Source organism: Chaetodon trifascialis, chromosome 20 (assembly GCF_039877785.1).
Source record: "Chaetodon trifascialis isolate fChaTrf1 chromosome 20, fChaTrf1.hap1, whole genome shotgun sequence".
In the NCBI taxonomy this organism is placed as follows: domain Eukaryota; kingdom Metazoa; phylum Chordata; class Actinopteri; order Chaetodontiformes; family Chaetodontidae; genus Chaetodon; species Chaetodon trifascialis.
The window spans coordinates 1,370,550-1,389,075 of NC_092075.1; the positions used below are offsets into that span (position 1 = coordinate 1,370,550).

At 48.9% G+C, this 18,526-nt stretch overlaps 1 protein-coding gene across 3 annotated transcripts in view; it reads left to right on the forward strand.

Annotated features, from left to right (window-relative positions):
• LOC139348534 (seizure 6-like protein) overlaps window positions 1–16,033 on the forward strand; it is a 43,342-nt gene extending 27,309 nt beyond the window's left edge. The window contains exons 4-17 of one of the 3 annotated variants that reach the window (XM_070988733.1): window positions 165–360; window positions 1,541–1,726; window positions 1,901–2,072; window positions 2,241–2,407; window positions 2,936–3,130; window positions 3,859–3,997; window positions 5,047–5,243; window positions 9,241–9,435; window positions 10,506–10,697; window positions 11,300–11,494; window positions 12,807–12,842; window positions 13,206–13,320; window positions 13,691–13,796; window positions 13,902–16,033. In XM_070988733.1, coding sequence (XP_070844834.1) covers window positions 165–360; window positions 1,541–1,726; window positions 1,901–2,072; window positions 2,241–2,407; window positions 2,936–3,130; window positions 3,859–3,997; window positions 5,047–5,243; window positions 9,241–9,435; window positions 10,506–10,697; window positions 11,300–11,494; window positions 12,807–12,842; window positions 13,206–13,320; window positions 13,691–13,796; window positions 13,902–13,931 — 2,121 coding nt within the window. In that variant the 3' untranslated portion in view covers window positions 13,932–16,033. Of the gene's footprint in view, window positions 1–164; window positions 361–1,540; window positions 1,727–1,900; window positions 2,073–2,240; window positions 2,408–2,935; window positions 3,131–3,858; window positions 3,998–5,046; window positions 5,244–9,240; window positions 9,436–10,505; window positions 10,698–11,299; window positions 11,495–12,806; window positions 13,321–13,690; window positions 13,797–13,901 lie in introns of those variants that run through there. The other 2 variants (XM_070988734.1, XM_070988735.1) reach the window with 2 other exon arrangements.
• Window positions 16,034–18,526: the final 2,493 nt, after the last annotated feature.

Consider the following 18,526-nt stretch of genomic DNA (forward strand, 5'->3'; position numbering starts at 1 on the left):
ATTTTAAGTGCAACCTGAGCAGCCTTTTGTCTCATTACGGCTGTGATGTCTGAGGGAAGAGAAGCCGGAGGAAAGCACACTGATTAGCTGTCAGAGTAATAAAATCTGTGTTTTCTTCACACTTTTGATTTCCTGTCTTAACGAGCGTCCTCCTGCGTGTTCAGGTGAAGAGCGTGAACCTCTCTGAGGGCGAGCAGCTGTCCATCAGGGGCGCAGACGAGCGAGGCGCCCTGCTGGTCCTGGCCAATCACACGCTGCTGGTTGAAGGTCAGGTGATCCGCAGTCCCACAAACACGCTGTCCGTCTACTACCGCTCCACGCCGGACGGAAACATGGGCGTCTTCCAGCTGCACTATCAGAGTGAGTCCACAGACTGGGACATGAATATTCAGGAGTGTGAGCCCTCCCTGTGATGTTCGCACATGTGCGCTCTTCATCGGGCTGTTTGCTCTCTGCATACATGCTAATTGCATCATAAAAAACCTTCTCATCGAATCACTTAGCATGATGATTGAATCTGTCGTGTGAATTAGCTGATTAGAGCTCTGATTAATTGGCTGTCATCTCATTAGGAGGCTGAGAGTATGGGACTTTGTATAGAGTGTGTGCGCGCGTGCGTGCATACATATATGTGTGTGTGCACACGTGGCTTTGCCAGCCCACGATGGATACGATGAGGACTGGCGTCACAGTGTTTAGATGAGGCCTGAGGAAGAGTCCAGAGACGAAGAGAAACACACCTGGAATATGATGACTAAGCTGATTATCATCAGCTTGATTCAGTTTAAAGCTACCTGTGATCCTTCAGATCAGACCTGAAGGGCTGATTTTAAATCCTCTGTGCGGCGCTGCAGGAAGTATCCTGATCCTGTGCTCAGTGTAGTGCAGTACAAGTATGAAGTGGCAGAAAATGGAAATACTCAAAGTACCTCAGATTTGTTTTTAAGCAGTGCTTGAGTTAAAGCGCTTTATTTGAGGGAGGGGCAGGTGTTATGTGTGCTGGTCAGTTGGACTCTGAAGGCCTCAGCGTGCTTCAGGTGCTTTCGTCTGCATCGTCATTCGATGTAGATGTTAAAGCTCCGCCTCCTTTCACGCCTCGGCCTCTCCGGCCAATAAGAGGGCACGATTGCCTCATTGTCTTAGAGCAGTTGTAGCTCCTCTTCGGGGTCAGAAAGGTGAGTTCGCACGCTGTTTGCAGGTCTGCTGATCAATCAGTGTGAAGCACGCTGGAGCTTAAAAGATGTTAGTGATTGTGTGGATGTGTTAGCCGAGCCGCTCCAGCTCTCCTCAGGCTGATAATCCAGTTAGAAAATTAAAAAATAAGGAATGGGTTCTTCTTAAATTCTGTGTCTTACCTCCTGTTTTTATTACCTTTTTATGGTGTGAAATGTTTTCATGGGTTTCATGTGTAGCAGACTTAGAGGTGGTGTTGCAGCAGCGGTGGCGCAGACGTTGTGTTCGTCCCACGCTGTGCTGTGTTGCTGTATTTGATGCTCTCTTGCCGTCCTCTTGTTGTCCTCCCTGCTGTCTCTGTTCTCAGTCTTCAGGTTGAGCTGTTCGCTGCCCAAGAGGCCTCACTTTGGGGAGGTGTCTGTGCTGGACCTGCTGCCTGGAGGCACCGCCCGCTTTCACTGTCACATGGGTTACCACCTGCAGGGGGAGCCGCTGCTCACCTGCCTCAACGCCTCCCTGCCAGTGTGGAGCGGCAAGGTGCCGAGCTGCAGGGGTGAGTCCGCTGGTTTTAATCAACCGAACGTGTTCGTGTACTTTGGCTGGAAGGAGATCCTGCAGACCGCTGGCCCCCCGTGCTGCACGGAGGACCACCTGCAGACCGCTGGCCCCCCATGCCAGCGGTCTGCAGGCACATGGTGCCTTTGAGTGATTCAGAGTCTCTCTGCAGCTCTCTGCGGAGGCACCGTGAAGAACGCCACAGTCGGGAGGGTGCTGTCCCCTTCTCCCCACCATGGGCCCAACGCCACCCAGGATCGCTCCTGCTCCTGGTCTCTGGAGGCGCCCAAGGACCAGAGGCTGCACCTCCACCTGGAGAGACTGGCCCTGGGCCCCACTGACAGGTGGGTGTCACAGTATAACCCATAAAGTCTGCATTTACATGCTTCCAGGACAGTGAGCGCCACTCGCCTCCTCAGTTTCTCCTCATGTGGCTCCTGGTCGGGGTCTAAGGTGGAGCCAAGTTCGAGCCCTTCAGCTGGAGTTTTCACTCAGTCTTTCCGCCCCTGCAGACTGGTGTTGTGGAGCGGGCTGGACGCTGGCTCCGTGGTGCTGTTCGACTCGGGTCGGGGGGGGCAGATACCTTTCGAGGGGGTGATCAGCGAGGGTCCGTCTGTAAGGATCCAGTTCATCACGGATCAACCCAACCACAACACGGGATTCAACATCCGCTACGAAGGTACCGCAGCTACTGCAGATCCAAACACGCGAGAGTAAAACGCCCATTACTGCGTCGTAATTTAAGAGGTACTAGCTGGATTGTTATATTCCTATAATTAAAGTGTAATTATGTAAACAAATAAGAGGATTGAAAGGCTCAGTGTGTCTGCTTACATCTTCCACTGCCAAGCTGATTCTGGCCTGGATCGCCAGGAAGTGGGCTGGTCGTCCAACGTAATCTCAGCTGAAGCTTTCAGCGTTTCTGGCAGTGTCAGATGGAGGAGGGATGGAAATATCTCTTCCAACGTGTTCGTCAGCGTCAGTGAAGAGAGGAAGCAGCCAAAGAAACGTGGAAACAAGATTTATGGACAATGTGCGCTTAGAGTTTTTGAGGGAGAAGCTGCTGATCGTCTTAGCATCAGTATGTGGAAATACAGCGAGGTGTGACCAAGAGAACGGCACACACGCGTTCAGGAAGCTGCGTGTTGTCGTTGGTTTGAAGTGCTCTGAGCTTTCTGTCCGTCTCCTCTCTCGTTTCCTCCTCCAGCCTTCGAGCGCGGCCACTGCTACGAGCCGTACCTCCAGAACGGAAACTTCACCACCTCAGACCCGCTGTACGCGGTCGGAGCTGTGGTTCAGTTCACCTGTGACCCGGGTCACTCCCTGGAACAGGGCCCCCCCGTTATCGAGTGCATCAGCGCGAGGGATCCGTACTGGAACGACACAGAGCCGCTGTGCAAGGGTAAGTCTGAGGGCAGGATGCAGGCCGTGCCAGAACACGTTCATGTTTTTATCTCGAACCTGAGGTGAGCTGAACCTGACAGGTTGCTCTTTTCCCCTGGGTTTTGCTTCTCAGGCATCAAACAGGCTGCTGTGGCCTGTGCTGTGTGCAGCCTGCAGACACGACTCAGGCCTTAAAGACGTCCTGTTGTTCCCTCTGCAGGTTTTTCAAGAAAAATAAAACAAAACTTGTCTTCTCATAAAACACCAGAATTAGCATTTCATTGTGTTAAAGATGGAAAAACATCATTTATTATGAAGTATCAGGTCCCTATCAGACAAAATGAACTGTAAATGGATGCATTTCTGCAGAGCTTTCATAGTCTCACCCACCACTCAGAGCACAAATCAGCATTCACACACACACACACACACACACACACACACACGTATTTCTTTTAAATTTATATATGCAATTTTTTTTCCTAGGATGGTGAAGGACGGTAACGTTTGTTCATCCATTCGTAGCGAACAGCATCAAGCCTGAGAGGGTAGGTTTGGAGTAAGGGGCTGAGGTGGGCTTTGAAAGGCTTGCTACGACTGGATGACTCCATCCTAGGAAAACAAAGATGGCTCATCATTAGACGTGAGAACGTGTCATTTTAGTCGTGGCAGGAAAGCGAAAATGCTTGAAAAGTGAAATCCTGCGTATTTCTAACTTGAATCCGTCCTCGTCCTGTGTCTCTGCAGCACAGTGCGGAGGAGACCTGACGGGTCCAGGAGGCGTGATTCTGTCTCCAAACTGGCCGGAGTGGTACGGTGAGGGAGAGGACTGCAGCTGGAGGATACACGTCGGCGAGGACAAGCGGGTGCTGCTGGATGTTCAGCTGTGAGAACTGCACACACTCTGACTCACAAACATCAGACTCCAGCCGCAGAGCCAAATGCTGTCATTAAAAATGCATGGGGGAGCGGGGGGGCACAGCGAGGGGTCCGGCATCCCGGCTGCATGTGCCCATTGATATTTCCCAGTTCCTGCTCAAACTGAACCATTAAATTCAAAACTTGACAACTTTAGAGAACATGCTGATCAGACGGCACAGCCTTCACCGACTCTCCTGCCCTCGTCTTCATCCTCCACCGGCCTCGGTGGTTTGGATTGAACCTTTTGTCCGTCCTCCACATTCATCCCTCAGAAACTTGTTAATCGAGGAAGCTAAATTCAAAGCCGCCGAATGAATGTCAACGTACAAAACGTCCAGAAAGCTCAGAGAAAACCCCGACAGAGCTGCCTCGCAGACACTTTACTCCAAAGGAGGGTGAGCAAAGACTCTGCCCCCAGAATACATTTCATTCAGTTCAGCAGCAGCTAAAGGAGGAGGACGTGAAGGCTGAGCTGGACTTCATGCAGTAATGAGGCCGCAGAGGTTGTGTTTTGGTAGCCAATGGAAAGACGGATCCAGGCGGGTCTTATGTGATCATGATGACTGAAAGCTGCTGCTGTTGGTGGACCACAGGACAGCAGGTGATTCTGGATGTTAGATCTTAGCAGTGTGATCTGATCCTTTAAAATTCATTTCTCTGACTGTGTTAATCATGTTTGCGAGTCTGAAGTGGCTTTGACGTGTTCGACCACTCTCTGATCGCATGCCTCAGTCCTCTGGTCGGCTTCTGTCACATCGTGTTTACAGACACTTCGGTTTTCTTGCTAAGTGCTCGGTGAGGAGTCTCTGCGGTGTGGTGAAACAAGCGTCTCATGGCAGTAAAAACATGGCCGTGTTTACAGACTGTTAGACGCTTCGCCTGTGGACGGACGCGGCGTTTAGCCTCTGAGGTCACCTCGTCGCCCACGCAGTCGGCTGCTCTCTGAGTCAGCGTTACTCGCCGTGGATGATGCCGGCCGCTGTACTTCACTCTGTCTCTGTCCTCCGTCCCCAGGCTGAACATCAGTGACAGCGACATGTTGACCATCACCGACGGCGATGAGGTCACGACTCGTATCCTGGGGCAGTACGTCGGGGGAAGCAGCCCCTTCAAGCTCTCCTCCACCACCCCCGACCTGACCGTCACCTTCCACTCTGATCCGGCAGGGCTCGTCTTCGGGAAGGGCGAGGGCTTCATCATCAACTACATGGGTGAGAGTTCAAAGCAGTTTGACCTGAAAAGACCGAACGGACCGTCGATTAATGCTGCTGACTGATTCTGTGTGTGTGTCCGGCCTGACGGGTCGTCTTCCTCTGAGCCGCAGAGCTCCGCTGTTTTCCAAAAACTATGAAGAGCACATCAGTGAGCCTCAGTGTTACACTGGCTGACATGCTCCTTCATTAACACACACACACTGACCACACACACACACACACACACACACACACACACACACACACACACACACACACACACACACACACACCGTCCTGCTGCCACAAACACTCACTGCAGCACCAAATGTGGATTCATCCGCCGCTGAAAATAGTCCCCAGCAAATGCTCTATTTCCACCTGTTTGAGTAACAGGAGGAAACAGTGAGTGCATTTAGAGTTGAACCGCCAGTAAACCGTTAGAGGAAACAAGATGGTGTCATTAAAAGAGGTCAAAGGTCAAACGCTGGAAAACACACAAACAGCCATTTAAATACGTTTTGTCATACACGTCGTGAGATCTGGTTTATATACAGGAAGAAGAATCAGCTGCTCGTCAGATTCAGTGTCGCACCTTATTTTGTTATTGCCACGTCACTCTGAGCTTCCTCCAGGAAAACATGTATTCATCCACACATGAAAATAGTCCTCATAAATGCACTCTTTCCTCCTGTTTGAGCAACGCTTGAAGAACATTTTTTAAGAATGAAGCTGTATTTGTGGGATGTTTTTAAAGATTTGCATCGTCAGCAGGAGCCAATGGGCTCGGAGCTGAGAGCCTCAGACAGGAAGTGAGAAAGTGAGAAAGTACTGAGAGGCACATTGTTGGTTTTGGTCTGATCCTTAAATTAGATCTGGAAATGTTGACTTTCATTCAGTTTGTTCTGATGCAGCCTTTCCTCCTCAAGCTGCCGACTCCATTCTTTGTCTCTCCTCTCCTCTCCCCTCCCCTCCTCTCCTCTCCTCTCCCCTCCTCACCTCCGTTCCCCTCTCCTCTCCTCTCCTCTCCTCTCCTCTCCTCTCCTCTCCTCTCCTCTCCTCTCCTCTCCTCTCCTCTCCTCACCCCTTCTCCTCTCCTCTCCTCTCGTCTTTCCTTTCATTTCCCTGTGCCCTTATTCAATCACATCCTATTTGTTTCACCCTCTCACAATGGCTCTCATCTACACACAAGCCCAGAGTTTAACAAGCAGCCAAATAAGCTCACTTCCTCCTTTTTAATCTGCAGTGTTTCCCACATCCAACACCTGACTCCAATTTAGAACCACATTGAGACACACACTGCCCAATTTACTCATCGCCGCCCGACACCAAGCTCACACACTTCACCCAGGGGAGTAAATCAGGTAGACGCAGCATGAATACGTAGGCCACTCTCTTTGATTATATGTGTCTGCATGAGTGTGTGTGTGTGTGTGTGTGTGTGTGTGTGTGTGTGTTTGTGCTCAGAATAAATTACCCACCACACACGTTCAGGCTGCAGGAGGAGGAGAGCCGAGTCAATAGAGGATGAATAATTGATCCAGGATCCTTCAGCTTACAAATCCCTGCAGGCCTGTTATATTGTACAGTGTAATGCAATACTGTACGCTGCCCGATCAATCATCACACACACACGTGCAGACATACACTCGTCCCAACTGCCGGCTGCTGCTTAAATGATCTCCGGGCTGTATTGATTCTGTTCTGTCTTTGAACAGCATGAACTTTATGAATGTTCTGTGTTTTGCTCTCGACGAGCGTGGACGCCGGAGCTGCCTTTGTTCCCGCTTCATCGGCCTTTCGTCCAGTGAGAGATCAGGTTCCACAGAGCGACAACAAACAGCCTGAGAGCGTCTGAACGGAGAGGAAAAGCACGTCGCTGTAATCCTCAGCTGAGTCAGCGGCTTTGATTTAACGGGCTGTGACATCCTGTTTCACAACTGAAGAAACACCCGAAAATGAAAATATCATGATTTGAGTGTTTTGCTGTGAGGGGATGTTGCTGAGCTCTTCACCGAGTCCGCTGACTGACTCTGGATCTACAGGAAGAAAACAAACGAAGACTCGATACTGATGCAGCAGAACCAGAGACGTCGTCTCTTTTATCACGTTCCTCCTCCGTGTCAAAACTACATTACCCACAATACAGCTTGGCCTTTTGTCAGAGATGTGTCATGCTAGCAGCAGCTAATGTAGCCTTTAGCTCTGCAGCAGACACGAGCAGCTCAGCTCACTTCACCTGACGCTGACTCAAGTGACATCACTTGAGGACATTACACAGCTGCATTTAAAGGTACAGCGACGCTTGTTTCTTTAACCTCGCTGCTGAGCGAAAGTCAGATTAAACTAAACTCTGTTCAACAGTTTGTAAATCAAAGTGATTCCTGCGATTGGCTCCTTTGACCTGCTAGCAGCGCTAAACAGTCATTAGTAATCAATACCAGTATCAATACCAGTTTACTGTTGTGTTCTGAGATTTTGTTAGGAAACTGAAATGAAAATAACTTTCTCCTTTTTTATGGTGCTGGCTTCAGTTTTAAAGTCGTTGATCAGTCTGGAGGGAGACTTGTTCTGCGGCTTTATTAAATCTGACGGCGAGCTCTGAAATCCAAAGCTGCATTGATTTGAGACCTCAGAGATAACAGGAAGAAAGTTTGAGCTGGACACTTTTAATCCAAGATCAGAGGAATGCTTGATTCAGAGAGATCTTCAGAACGATGAAGAGCCGGTTGGTCCGAGCCTCCTGCTGTGTGTGTGTGTGTGTGTGTGTGTGTGTGCGCGTGCGTGCGTGCGTGCGTGTGTGCGTGCGTGCGTGCGTGCGTGCGTGTGTGATCAGTGCTGCTGTGTGTGAGGTCTACACACACACACACACACACAGCATGTTAATCATGATGCTTTCAGACGAATCAGAGAAGACGCTTCATCCTTTGTGTGATTTTTTTATATCATAAAACAAAAAGTTTTTAAGCATCTGGTTTACTGAGAGGTGGAAACGGCCTCCTAAAGAAGCTCGTTTACATTTTTGAGTTGTTGCTCGTGGAGACAAACCCTCAGAGATCATCTTACAGCTCTGCAGGTACCTTCAGCTCTGCAGCGTTTTAGCATCGTGTCTTTTTTTTTACTGTAAGTGCAAAGTTTCCTTTACCTTAAACCTGCAGCGGATGGTTGTTTTGGGCTCTTGGGGGCAGCAGGAACACGACACTGACATGTTATCACCTTTTCAGTTGATAAAATGAGACTTAAGGGAACAGATTATACAGATTGTACAGATTATAAAATGCTAATTTCCATTAATTGCTGCAGATTCAGATGATAATTATCTGTAGGTTCATCACAACCAGCAGCTGTTTGCTAACAGCATCATCTTCGTGAGGCCGTGATGTCACACCTGTGTGTGATGAAGAGCTTCTGATGGAACGTGGAGAAACTGACAAACAGCGTCATCAGACAGTAAAATTCATTCTGGACCTTCAGGATTGAAGCATGTAATTGTAAAGTGACGCTTTTCTGCATCTGCTGGGCTTCATCGTGTGCTTGAAAGCCCAGGAATAACATGATAAGTGGACTTTGCGCTGGGATTGTTCTGTCGCCTCAGAAAAAGCATTTCATGACACAGGAAATCACTTTTTCTCGTGGCAGATGAACTGTGACGGCAGCTGACAGCTCGTAATGATTTTACCGAGGGCGGTTTCGGGGGAGTCCGAGTTAAAACCAACCGTCTTTCCAAACGGCGGCTCGGAGGCAAAAGTGTCAGAGCGGAAACGCCGCCGAGACGATGTTTGAAGACCGTCCAGCGCAGACCAAATCCATCATTCTGTCACTCGGTCAAGAAAGCGCACAATGATTCCATCCGTCTTCTGTGGTGGATTCCTCACACTTTGAGCCAGTGTCACGTTGAAATGAGGTGTGGTGTTGTTCACCTGTTCTGTCCTCGACCCTCGTGAGGACACACATCGCTGTCTCCACCCGTGTCTCGCCGCAGCCAGCAGTCAACCTGTTCCATTTCTTTTCTCAGAGGTGTCCCGCAATGACTCCTGTCCAGACCTGCCCGAGATCCAGAACGGCTGGAAGACGACGTCCCACATCGCGCTGGTGCGAGGGGCCCGAATCACCTACCAGTGCGACCCTGGCTACGACCTGGTGGGACGAGAGACCCTCACCTGTCAGCTGGACCTGTCCTGGAGCTCACAGCCCCCATTCTGTGAAAAGAGTCAGTCCCACCCTCATTAAAACCTGCTGTGCATCTGTGTTAGCGTATGTTAGCATGTGTTAGCGTATGTTAGCATGTGTTAGCGTGTGTTAGCGTGTATGCGTATCTGTTTCCAGTCCAGATTTGTCAACTAAGGCTGCGTTCAGTTTCACCTGAGCACATTCACGTCTTACCTTGATGCTTTTTAAATTCAGCAAACAGCAGACAGACGCAGTCAGCATCTAGCTGGTGGCCATAGTGGGGCGTTTAGCAGCTAAACATCCAGATGTTTCCCTCTGGAGCTGGAGGAGACCAAAAACAGAGCTAAAAGAGAAGAAACACTGACTGACATTCATCAGGTGAAGCGAACCCGAGTCCTGAACGACCATGCAGCTCTGTGTCTAATAAAGCAGCTTTTTGCCAGCATTTAAAGCATATCACTTAATATTTTGGGTTTTCAGCTTGTTTCACTGCTAAAAAAAATGTTATTCTGGTAATGCAGGTTTAAACGTCACCTTATCTCATACAGTATGTAGAGTATCGTTCAGACATTATGAAGATTGACCTTAACATTTAAGGAAAACCATCGTTCACAATTGATCACTGAAAGCCGCCGGATCGATTAAATGACGTTCACTGAGATGTTCATGTTCCTCAGAGGATGAAGGTCAGTGTTTTTGGTGGCCGTCTGAATTTTCTTTCAGCCCCAAATTCTCACACAAGAGTCATCAGAATCTATAAATAGCCATCTGATTTCCTCAGCAAATGCGTGCTCTTCCTCCTCCTGCTCCTCTTCCTCGTTCTTTATTGTACCTTCTGTTCAGCTTCATGAGCGCTGCAGTCTTTAGGGGCTTCTCACCACAGTTTTAAAGGTTTAGGAGTGGAGTCAGCAGGAGTTTAGCTCATGTGAAACACCTTTTTGATACCTGATAACTAAAGTTTTGGATCATTTCAGAGCCTTCAGGCTTCAGTTGAGCTCAGTTGGAGGTGACGTTGGTACCTTAGTGCGTTGTCTTTTCTCTGATGATCCAAATGTTAAGTGCTGCTGGTTTGAATGTGTGTTTCCTCCATTTGTTCCTCTTCTTCTTCAGTCATGTACTGCTCGGATCCTGGCCACGTGGAGCACTCCACCCGGTCTCTGTCGGACCCCAAACTCCTGGTGGGGACGACCATCCAGTACAGCTGCAACCCCGGCTTCATCCTGCAGGGCGGCGCCACCATCACCTGCTACGGCCGCGAGCCCGGGACGCCCGTGTGGACGTCTCGCCTCCCTCACTGTGTGTGTGAGTATCAGACAGTCAGACAGAAGAAAAGCGGAGAGGCTTTTACCTCCCAGGAAAAGCTGGCTGTTGTTTTATCAAACTGGTGGGCTGAGAGGTTCCAGCGGTTTACGGGTAATTTGTCAGGCTTTGATTCCAGAGTCCTGTCATCCATGGCAGAACGTGAAGATGAGAGGCTCTGCCTGTGGCTGCGCCATCGAACATGAGTGGGTTTGTGTGATTTCTGGCTCTCTCTCCTCTGCTGACACAGATCACAGCGGCTCTGCGTGCCAGAGACGACGCTTCATCTCCTGCATTTTCATCTTAGGGTGTGTGTGTGTGTGTGTGTGTGTGTGTGTGTGTGTGTGTGTGTGTGTGTGTGTGTGTGCGTGTTTTCAGGGATATTACTGTTTGTGTGAAGTGTTTGATATGTAAATGTGATGCTAATGCACCGTACCAATCAGCCCTCAGCCACCTGGAGGAGGGGGCGGAGATTATCCGTGAGTCATGTCACCTCAGCCGGAGCCTGTCAGATCTGTCAGCGGCGCTCTGACGCAGAGCCTCTGATTGGTGTGAGAAACTCAACAGGATCCGTCCGGCTCTCTTCTTCTCTCCCCTCCATCCAGCTGAGGATTCTGTCTCCTGTGAAAACCCCGGTCTCCCTGACAACGGCTACCAGATCCTGTCCAAGAGGCTCTACCTGCCCGGCGAGTCGCTCACCTTTGTTTGTTACCAAGGTTACGAGCTCATTGGAGAGGTTGCGATCAAATGCATCCAAGGCAGCCCGTCGTTTTGGAGCGGTCCACTTCCACTCTGCAGGGGTGAGACTTCTTCCTCTTGGTGTGTGTGGAATGGGACGCGTCCTTGTCCTCTTTGGACTTCTGCATGCACACAGTGTTCTTCTGAGACTTACAGTGTTCTCCTCATGCTTGTTGATACAGATTGACCGCGCCCCCGTGCACGCTAATGACCGTTCGCTAAACCCCTTTCCCAAACAGCGATCGTCCAATCGCAGCTCAGCTTTTAAAGAGTTTAATCAGCCAGTTCCAAAAACGCAAGCACAAAGGCGTAAGGATGTGATTTAACTGTGTGTTAGCCTTCTCTAATGTAAGATGGAAACGTTAGCATGTGCAGCTAACTAGCTTACTACCTACCATAGTAGCCTAGCATTACACATAAGTCACTTAGCATATCATTAATTAACAAACATTAACTTATGAGGTTGCAGGGTATGTAAAAAAAATATTTCCTGTGTGGAAGCTACTAGATTTTAAGCTAATGTTAGCCAATCTCAATTAGCCAAAGCAACTCCTGCGATATCGCTTACATCACGTTTTCCAAACACGAAGACCTTTTCTCTTTTGGCTTTACAAAGACAGCACGCTGTTAGCATGTGAACAAGTGTGAAAGCTAAGCAGTCAGAAATGTTACAATGGTTTAAGCTAACGTTAGTGGCTCTGTCCTTCAGTTAAAACTAACGTTAGCGGCTCTGTCCTCCAATTTAAGCTAATGTTAGCAGCTCTGTCCTTCAGTTTAAGCTAACGGTAGCAGCTCTGTCCTTCATTTTAAGCTAACGTCAGCAACTCTGATCTTCAGTTTAAGCTAACGTTAGCAGCTCTGTCCTTCAGTTTAAGCTAACAGCGCCTCTCTCCTTCAGTTTAAGCTAATGTTAGCAGCTCTCTCCTTCAGTTTAAGCTAACTTAAGTGCCTCTGTCCTTCAGTTTAAGCTAACAGTAGCAGCTCTGTCCTTCATTTTAAGCTAACGTTAGCGCCTCTGTCCTTCAGTTTAAGCTAATGTTAGCAGCTCTCTCCTTCAGTTTAAGCTAACATTAGCGCCTCTGTCCTTCAGTTTAAGCTAACATTAGCGCCTCTGTCCTTCAGTTTAAGCTAACGTTAGCAGCTCTGTCCGGCTCTTTATTGGATTTGGGAAGTTTTGTCTCCATAAATCCGCCAAACTTTATCCAAGATGCTCCAAGCGAGAGCAGAAACCTGGACAGGTGGAGTAACAGTAGCAGTGACAGGTGGAGGGGATCGTAGCGAGCGGTCAGATCAGCAGCCTTGTTACAGATACAAACTCCACAGGAAGTGTGATGTCGATTTTCATGCACTGACTGACAGAATGATGTCTTGCAGCCAACCATGACTGCTTTGGCAACCATGCTTTGGAAGGTGAGTCTACCTGTGCATGTCGGTGTGCTGTGATGCTGTGGGCTGAAAAGACCACACAGTTTGTTTTCTGCACTCAAACAAAGGATAAAACGCACCTGTGTGTGTGTGTGTGTGTGTGTGTGTGTGTGTGTGTGTGTGTGTGCGTGTGCTCTGCCTGCATCAGCAAACATCCGCCTGCCAAGCTCACCCCCGCTCTGTGTGTTTTTCCATCCACCTGTTTGTGTTGTTTACCTGTAGTTTTCACCTGCGTTTGCTAAGCCCCCCCCCCCCCCCCCCCCCGAGCGACTTGTCCAGGCTTTATTTGTTGTCCTGACGACATCACGCCTTCAGTTAACCTTGTTTTATTCGTGTGGTGTCGATCAGTTGCGGAGGCGACTGCGGGCTCCACCCTGGACGGAGGCAACATCGCGCTCGCCATCTTCATCCTGGTCCTCCTGCTGTCTGTGCTGCTCGGAGGGGCTTACGTCTACGTCACACGGTGAGATCTCTGACGGCTCACGGTGAACTTCGGCTCATGTTGTTCCACTTTATGCTTATTAATGTCACAGAATGAGGATGCTAACTTCCTGCTGTTTAGCAGGTGTTATGGTTAGCATGTTTTTAGCTTAGCCTGTTAGCATGCTACCATTCGCACACACATTAAGTCCAGCTGAGGCTGATGGGAAATCTTTAGCCCTGCAGGTATTTTCATTAAACTGTTGATCTGATGATGGTACGAGATGAAAACTCTTACACTTCATCCTGATGAGTTTATTATAAATTTTTATAAAATATCAATAAGAAAATACAAATAAAAGTCTCACAGCGTCCTGTCGTCCTCCTCCTGTCGTCCTCCTCCTGTCCTCTAGGTGCCGATATCACTCCAACTTGAGGCTTCCTCTCATCTACCCCCATCCTTACCGACAGATCACTGTGGAGACAGAGTTTGACAACCCGCTGTACGAGACAGGAGGAGTGAGTGTCCTCACAGTGTCCAACACTGTTAAAAGCTGGAAGTCTCACTGTCCACTGCATTAACGCTGTCTCTGTCTGTCCCGTCCTCTCTCTCGCTGTCAACAGGACACTCGCGAATATGAAGTATCGATATGAGACGCCTCACAAAAGACATTTCTGAAACAAGACCGACCGCCCCGTCCTAACTCTTCATCCTCTCCTCCCTCCTGCTCCGCCCAGGAGGAGGCGATGTAAATACAATAGATGATGTCCAGCCCCTTCTGCCATGAGACGCCTGTTCTCTCCTCCTTTGACGAGACGGCTTGTGAGGACACGAGGGGAAATGAGAGAGGAGACCTGAAGCAGGAGAGGAGGTGAGAAGTCGCTGGGAGATGGAGGACGGAGGGGAAAGACCCAAAGATCGTCTGAGAACATCGGACGTGGTGAGAAAAGACGTTAAGGAGGGGAGAAGGGGACGGAGCAGGGGACAGGACACAGTGTGAGGGATGTGAGGGACACGATCGAGGCACTTTTTGCTATTTTATTCTCAAAGAACGTTGAGTTAAAGTTGTAATCCTTAAAATTTCCTGAAGTCACCACCCACCCATTGTAGTCTTCATCGTTAGTGGTGGAGTCCGCCATTCCTGTGCCGGATTCATGATGTCCTCACAGGAAACTGTCCAGTGTTTTTAATTTGACCTCTCTGTTTCGCTTCCTGCTGCCGCTGCTTCACAGTAAGAGATTTAAAGAAGCGGAACACAGGCTGGCTTTTATTGTGAAACAGTCACAAGAAACGTGACGTCTTTGTCCACTGAGCGCGACCGTTCATCGGAAATGTGTCTTCAAAACAAGACAGCAGGACATTTTTACCTTCTGTGCGTCCAAAGTGATTCGTGATAGGAACATCGAGCCAACGATCGGTGCAGGAAACAGTTTCCGCTGAGCTGAGGTCAGTGAGCGGCTTGTTCAGCGTAGCTCGAACGTTTATCAGTGGGAATGTCAGGATGAAGAGCTGCACTCGTCATCACGGCGAGCAGCTTCAGGCTGGTTATTGATGTTTGTTGAAAGGACGTCCGTGCGTTCGGCTGCTGTGTGTCCTGATAAACCTCCTCTTTCTGATTTCTGTGCCTCCGTGTTTCTTGACGGCGTTTCATCCTGAACGCGTCGAACATTTCCGCCTCTTTGACCGCCGCGCCGCTCGTGTTTATTCGCTGTAGATGTTTTAGCTGTAAGCTAGCAGCGACAGAGGCGGCGTCTGACTGGACTCCGCGCTCTCTTTTTCCTCGTCTCTGAAGCTGCTTCGTAAAACCGTTTTTCCTTCGAGCTGAAACTTTTCCGTCTCACAGATTCACAGTCGAGCTGCTGCTGACGTTCTCTCGTCCTGAGCGTTAAAGGAAGAGCATCGTGGACTCAAAGATGGCGAACGCTCGCCGAGCTTCCTGGTTCGCCCACCGCACGCGCTCAGTTCCTCCCATTGACTTCACTTTGTGACATTACGCACTTTAAATGTCTTTATAGCATCTGAAGGACATAAAACCTCCAGTTTCAAAATCAGTCACAGAAGAAGAGAGAACTGTCCAGCAGTCTTGCAGACGTGTAGTGGAGGTCTATGGGGAAACTGGGACGAGTCTGAACTCACAGGAAATCTTAAGGATTCTAATCTCGGGGTGTTTTGGGGGCAGATCGAGTCGATTTTTAGTTCCAACATTTCTTTCCACATAATGATGAGAACAGGGAGGACGTTGTGGTCATTGGCTTCCTTTTTTCATGTCCTAGTTAGTCCAATACAGGAAGTCATCCGTCTGCTGTCCCCCCCCCCCCGGCCCCCCCGCCTGCAATCACCCTCCCAGCCTTTGGCCGCGGCCGGTCCAGCTCTGCCGTTAGCTGTAGTGAAGTGGTGTTTAAGTCTCTGAGTTCAGGGCCGGTGCAGTGTTGATGTCTTGTCTCTCACATGTAGTTAGATGGAGGACAGTCGTAGTCCGGCCTCAGAGACGCAGGTCTGGACCGGCTCGCGGCCGGAAAGGAAGCCGAACGCGCTGTTGCGGACGGCGGCGATGTGAATAGCGTAGCTGTAGTTAACCGACCGACCTTCGAGTGCAAGCTGAATCAAGCCACCAGATGATGTATTTATTTTGATGTACTGTACATGTGATGTTTTATGCAGATTGATAAATGTACATTTTCATGATGAGAAGACAAACGTCAAGTTTCCCTAAATAAACGGCAAAACTCCAATAAAAAGTACAAAAGACTTTGGACATGCTGAGCCCTTCTGTCCAATTCTTCCTGTCTCTCTCACATCGTTTGTCTCGTTCATGCGTCTTTTCTTTCAGATCCGTCACTGTCCACTGTCCTCTGTCCACTGTCCACCGTGTTCAGTTCATCTGAAGTCTCACAGTGTGGGCGAATCGCAGGTTTCATCTTTCTTTCATTTGCATTGAAGACGAGATGGATTATGTAACTGCAGCGTTCAGGTTCACCTGGAAACACGAGAAGGTGTCAAATATGAGCGCTCGTTACAAAACGGGAATCTGAGAAGAAATCACTCGAGTCAGACCACAAAGTGTCTTCATGTGGAAATCAATGAAGGTCTGTTCAGGTGTTGTGTTCAGGTCAGCTGAGGTCAGGTGAGGTCAGTGAGGTGTTATTCTCTGAGGACACTGATGTTCAGGAAGTTATGACAGAAAATAGTTTCCTGCTGCTGCTCTGTGTTCAGAGTCTTTTCCTGAAGTGCTTCCTGTACGTGTGGCGGCAGCGCTGCAGGTGTAGTCGGGTGGAGGCCAGGTGCAGATCCTTCTTCGGCTTAGACCTGACCCCCTGAAATGAGCTTCAAACTTTGTGCTTGTCCTGATGTGATAAAACCTGTTTTAACGCTCGTCTGTACGAGCTGGTTGTTCATGTTTGTGTTTGTCGGGCAGTGACCTCTAGTGGCCACAGTAACAATGACAGGAGCAAAGGAGGAAGTCAGCTGACTGAGTGTAAAGAGTGAGAAAGTGTGTGGAAGAGACGTTCGCGTCCCGTGAGTCCGACTTTGTGACGTTTGTTATCTTCCTGACGCTGACTGATCGTTTCATGAAGGTCTGACAGACGTCTGCCATCACAGGATTATCTTATCTTATCTTAAAGTATCCAGTGATCTCTCTGCTTCCTGTCCTCTTCATCACTTCGCCGCCCCTCTGATCTGTCCTGTGACCCCTTGTGAGGGTCCCAGCCCCCGCGTTGGGACCCCCTGCTGCAGATGAACAGCAGAGCACAAATCCAACACGAACACTTTGAGTCTATTTCTGAGTGGTGAAAGTTTCTCAGCATCCTGCAGTTTGGCTTCTTCACTTTGAAAAGAGTCTTTTCTGGACTGAGTGTTGTCTCGCTAATAAACTCTGATGGGTGGGAGGCAAATCCTGCCCCGCAGCATTTCCCTGCCGCCAAGCCTTTTTAATGTCTAATGATTCCTTCTGTTGCCATCCTGAATGCTAATAAGAACATAATGCTTCCTGCCACGATAGCAATTTCCAGAAGCTTTCCCGCTGCAGCCGATTGGACCGTTGAGAAGCTTTTAACCAGATGCTTGATGAAATTAGGCTCTCCGAGCAAACCGAGTGCAGCCCACACGAGTTTAATGAAGCGCAGGCATTCAGAGCCACAAATACATTAGGGTTATGTCTGCGTTTGGGCCCTTTGAGTCGGCGCTGTTACCCAGAGAGACTCGTAACGAGTGCAGCAAACAGCGAGGTCGTTAAAATCAGACGCAGCGAAAAGCTCGAGTCGAGCAGCCGACGCCGACGCCACCGAAGAACGTTAGTGAGGCCGAAACAGAGAAGGACAGACACAGGAGATGTTTTACTGCACAGGCAGTACTTTTACTGCATGAGGCTGCCTGCAGTGGAAGTACAGCAGTACTGTCAGTTTCATGCAGTAAAAGTACAGCAGTACTGTCAGCTGCATGCAGTAAAAGTACAGTATTGTCAGCTGCATGTGGTAAAAGTACAGTCGTATAGTCAGCTTCATGCAGTAAAAGTACAGTATTGTTAGCTGCATGCAGTAAAAGTACAGCAGTACTGTCAGCTTCATGCAGTAAAAGTACAGCAGTACTGTCAGCTTTATGCAGTAAAAGTACAGCAGTACTGTCAGCTTCATGCAGTAAAAGTACAGCAGTACTGTCAGCTTTATGCAGTAAAAGTACAGTAGTACTGTCAGCTTCATGCAGTAAAAGTACTACTGACAATACTGCTGCACTTTCACTGCAGAGTTGGATGAACACACCTGGCTCAGGAGCTCATCCATTACCTGAATCACACACACTCACTCACGCGCGCGCGGGGGCTCAGTAGGCTGCACTCAGAACAGCTGTTCTAACGGTTCCTGCTGGAGCGCATTAACCTGTGAACTCGTCCAGGTTCAGTGACTCAGTAAAAGCTTTCTGTGCTCATTTCTGCTCTTGAATATATAAACCCATGATAAAGTTTCAAATGTGGCTCTGAAACAGCCTCAGACTGAAGCTGGCGTCTGAAATGATCTCTTTTTTTTCTCCAGAGGTGAACTTTAAAATGTCAAACAGCTCATTTAAATAAAGTTGGACTGCAGGAGAGCGAAAACTTCAGACAACATGTCGTGTTAATTACCTGAAATTAAAAGACAGTTACAAAGAGGAAACTCTCAAAATAACCGTAAAATGTCCAGAAAACTATGGCTAAAAGAGATAATTAGTCCTTTTAAAATAACGTGCTTTTTTAAAGACATCGCATTTGTCATTA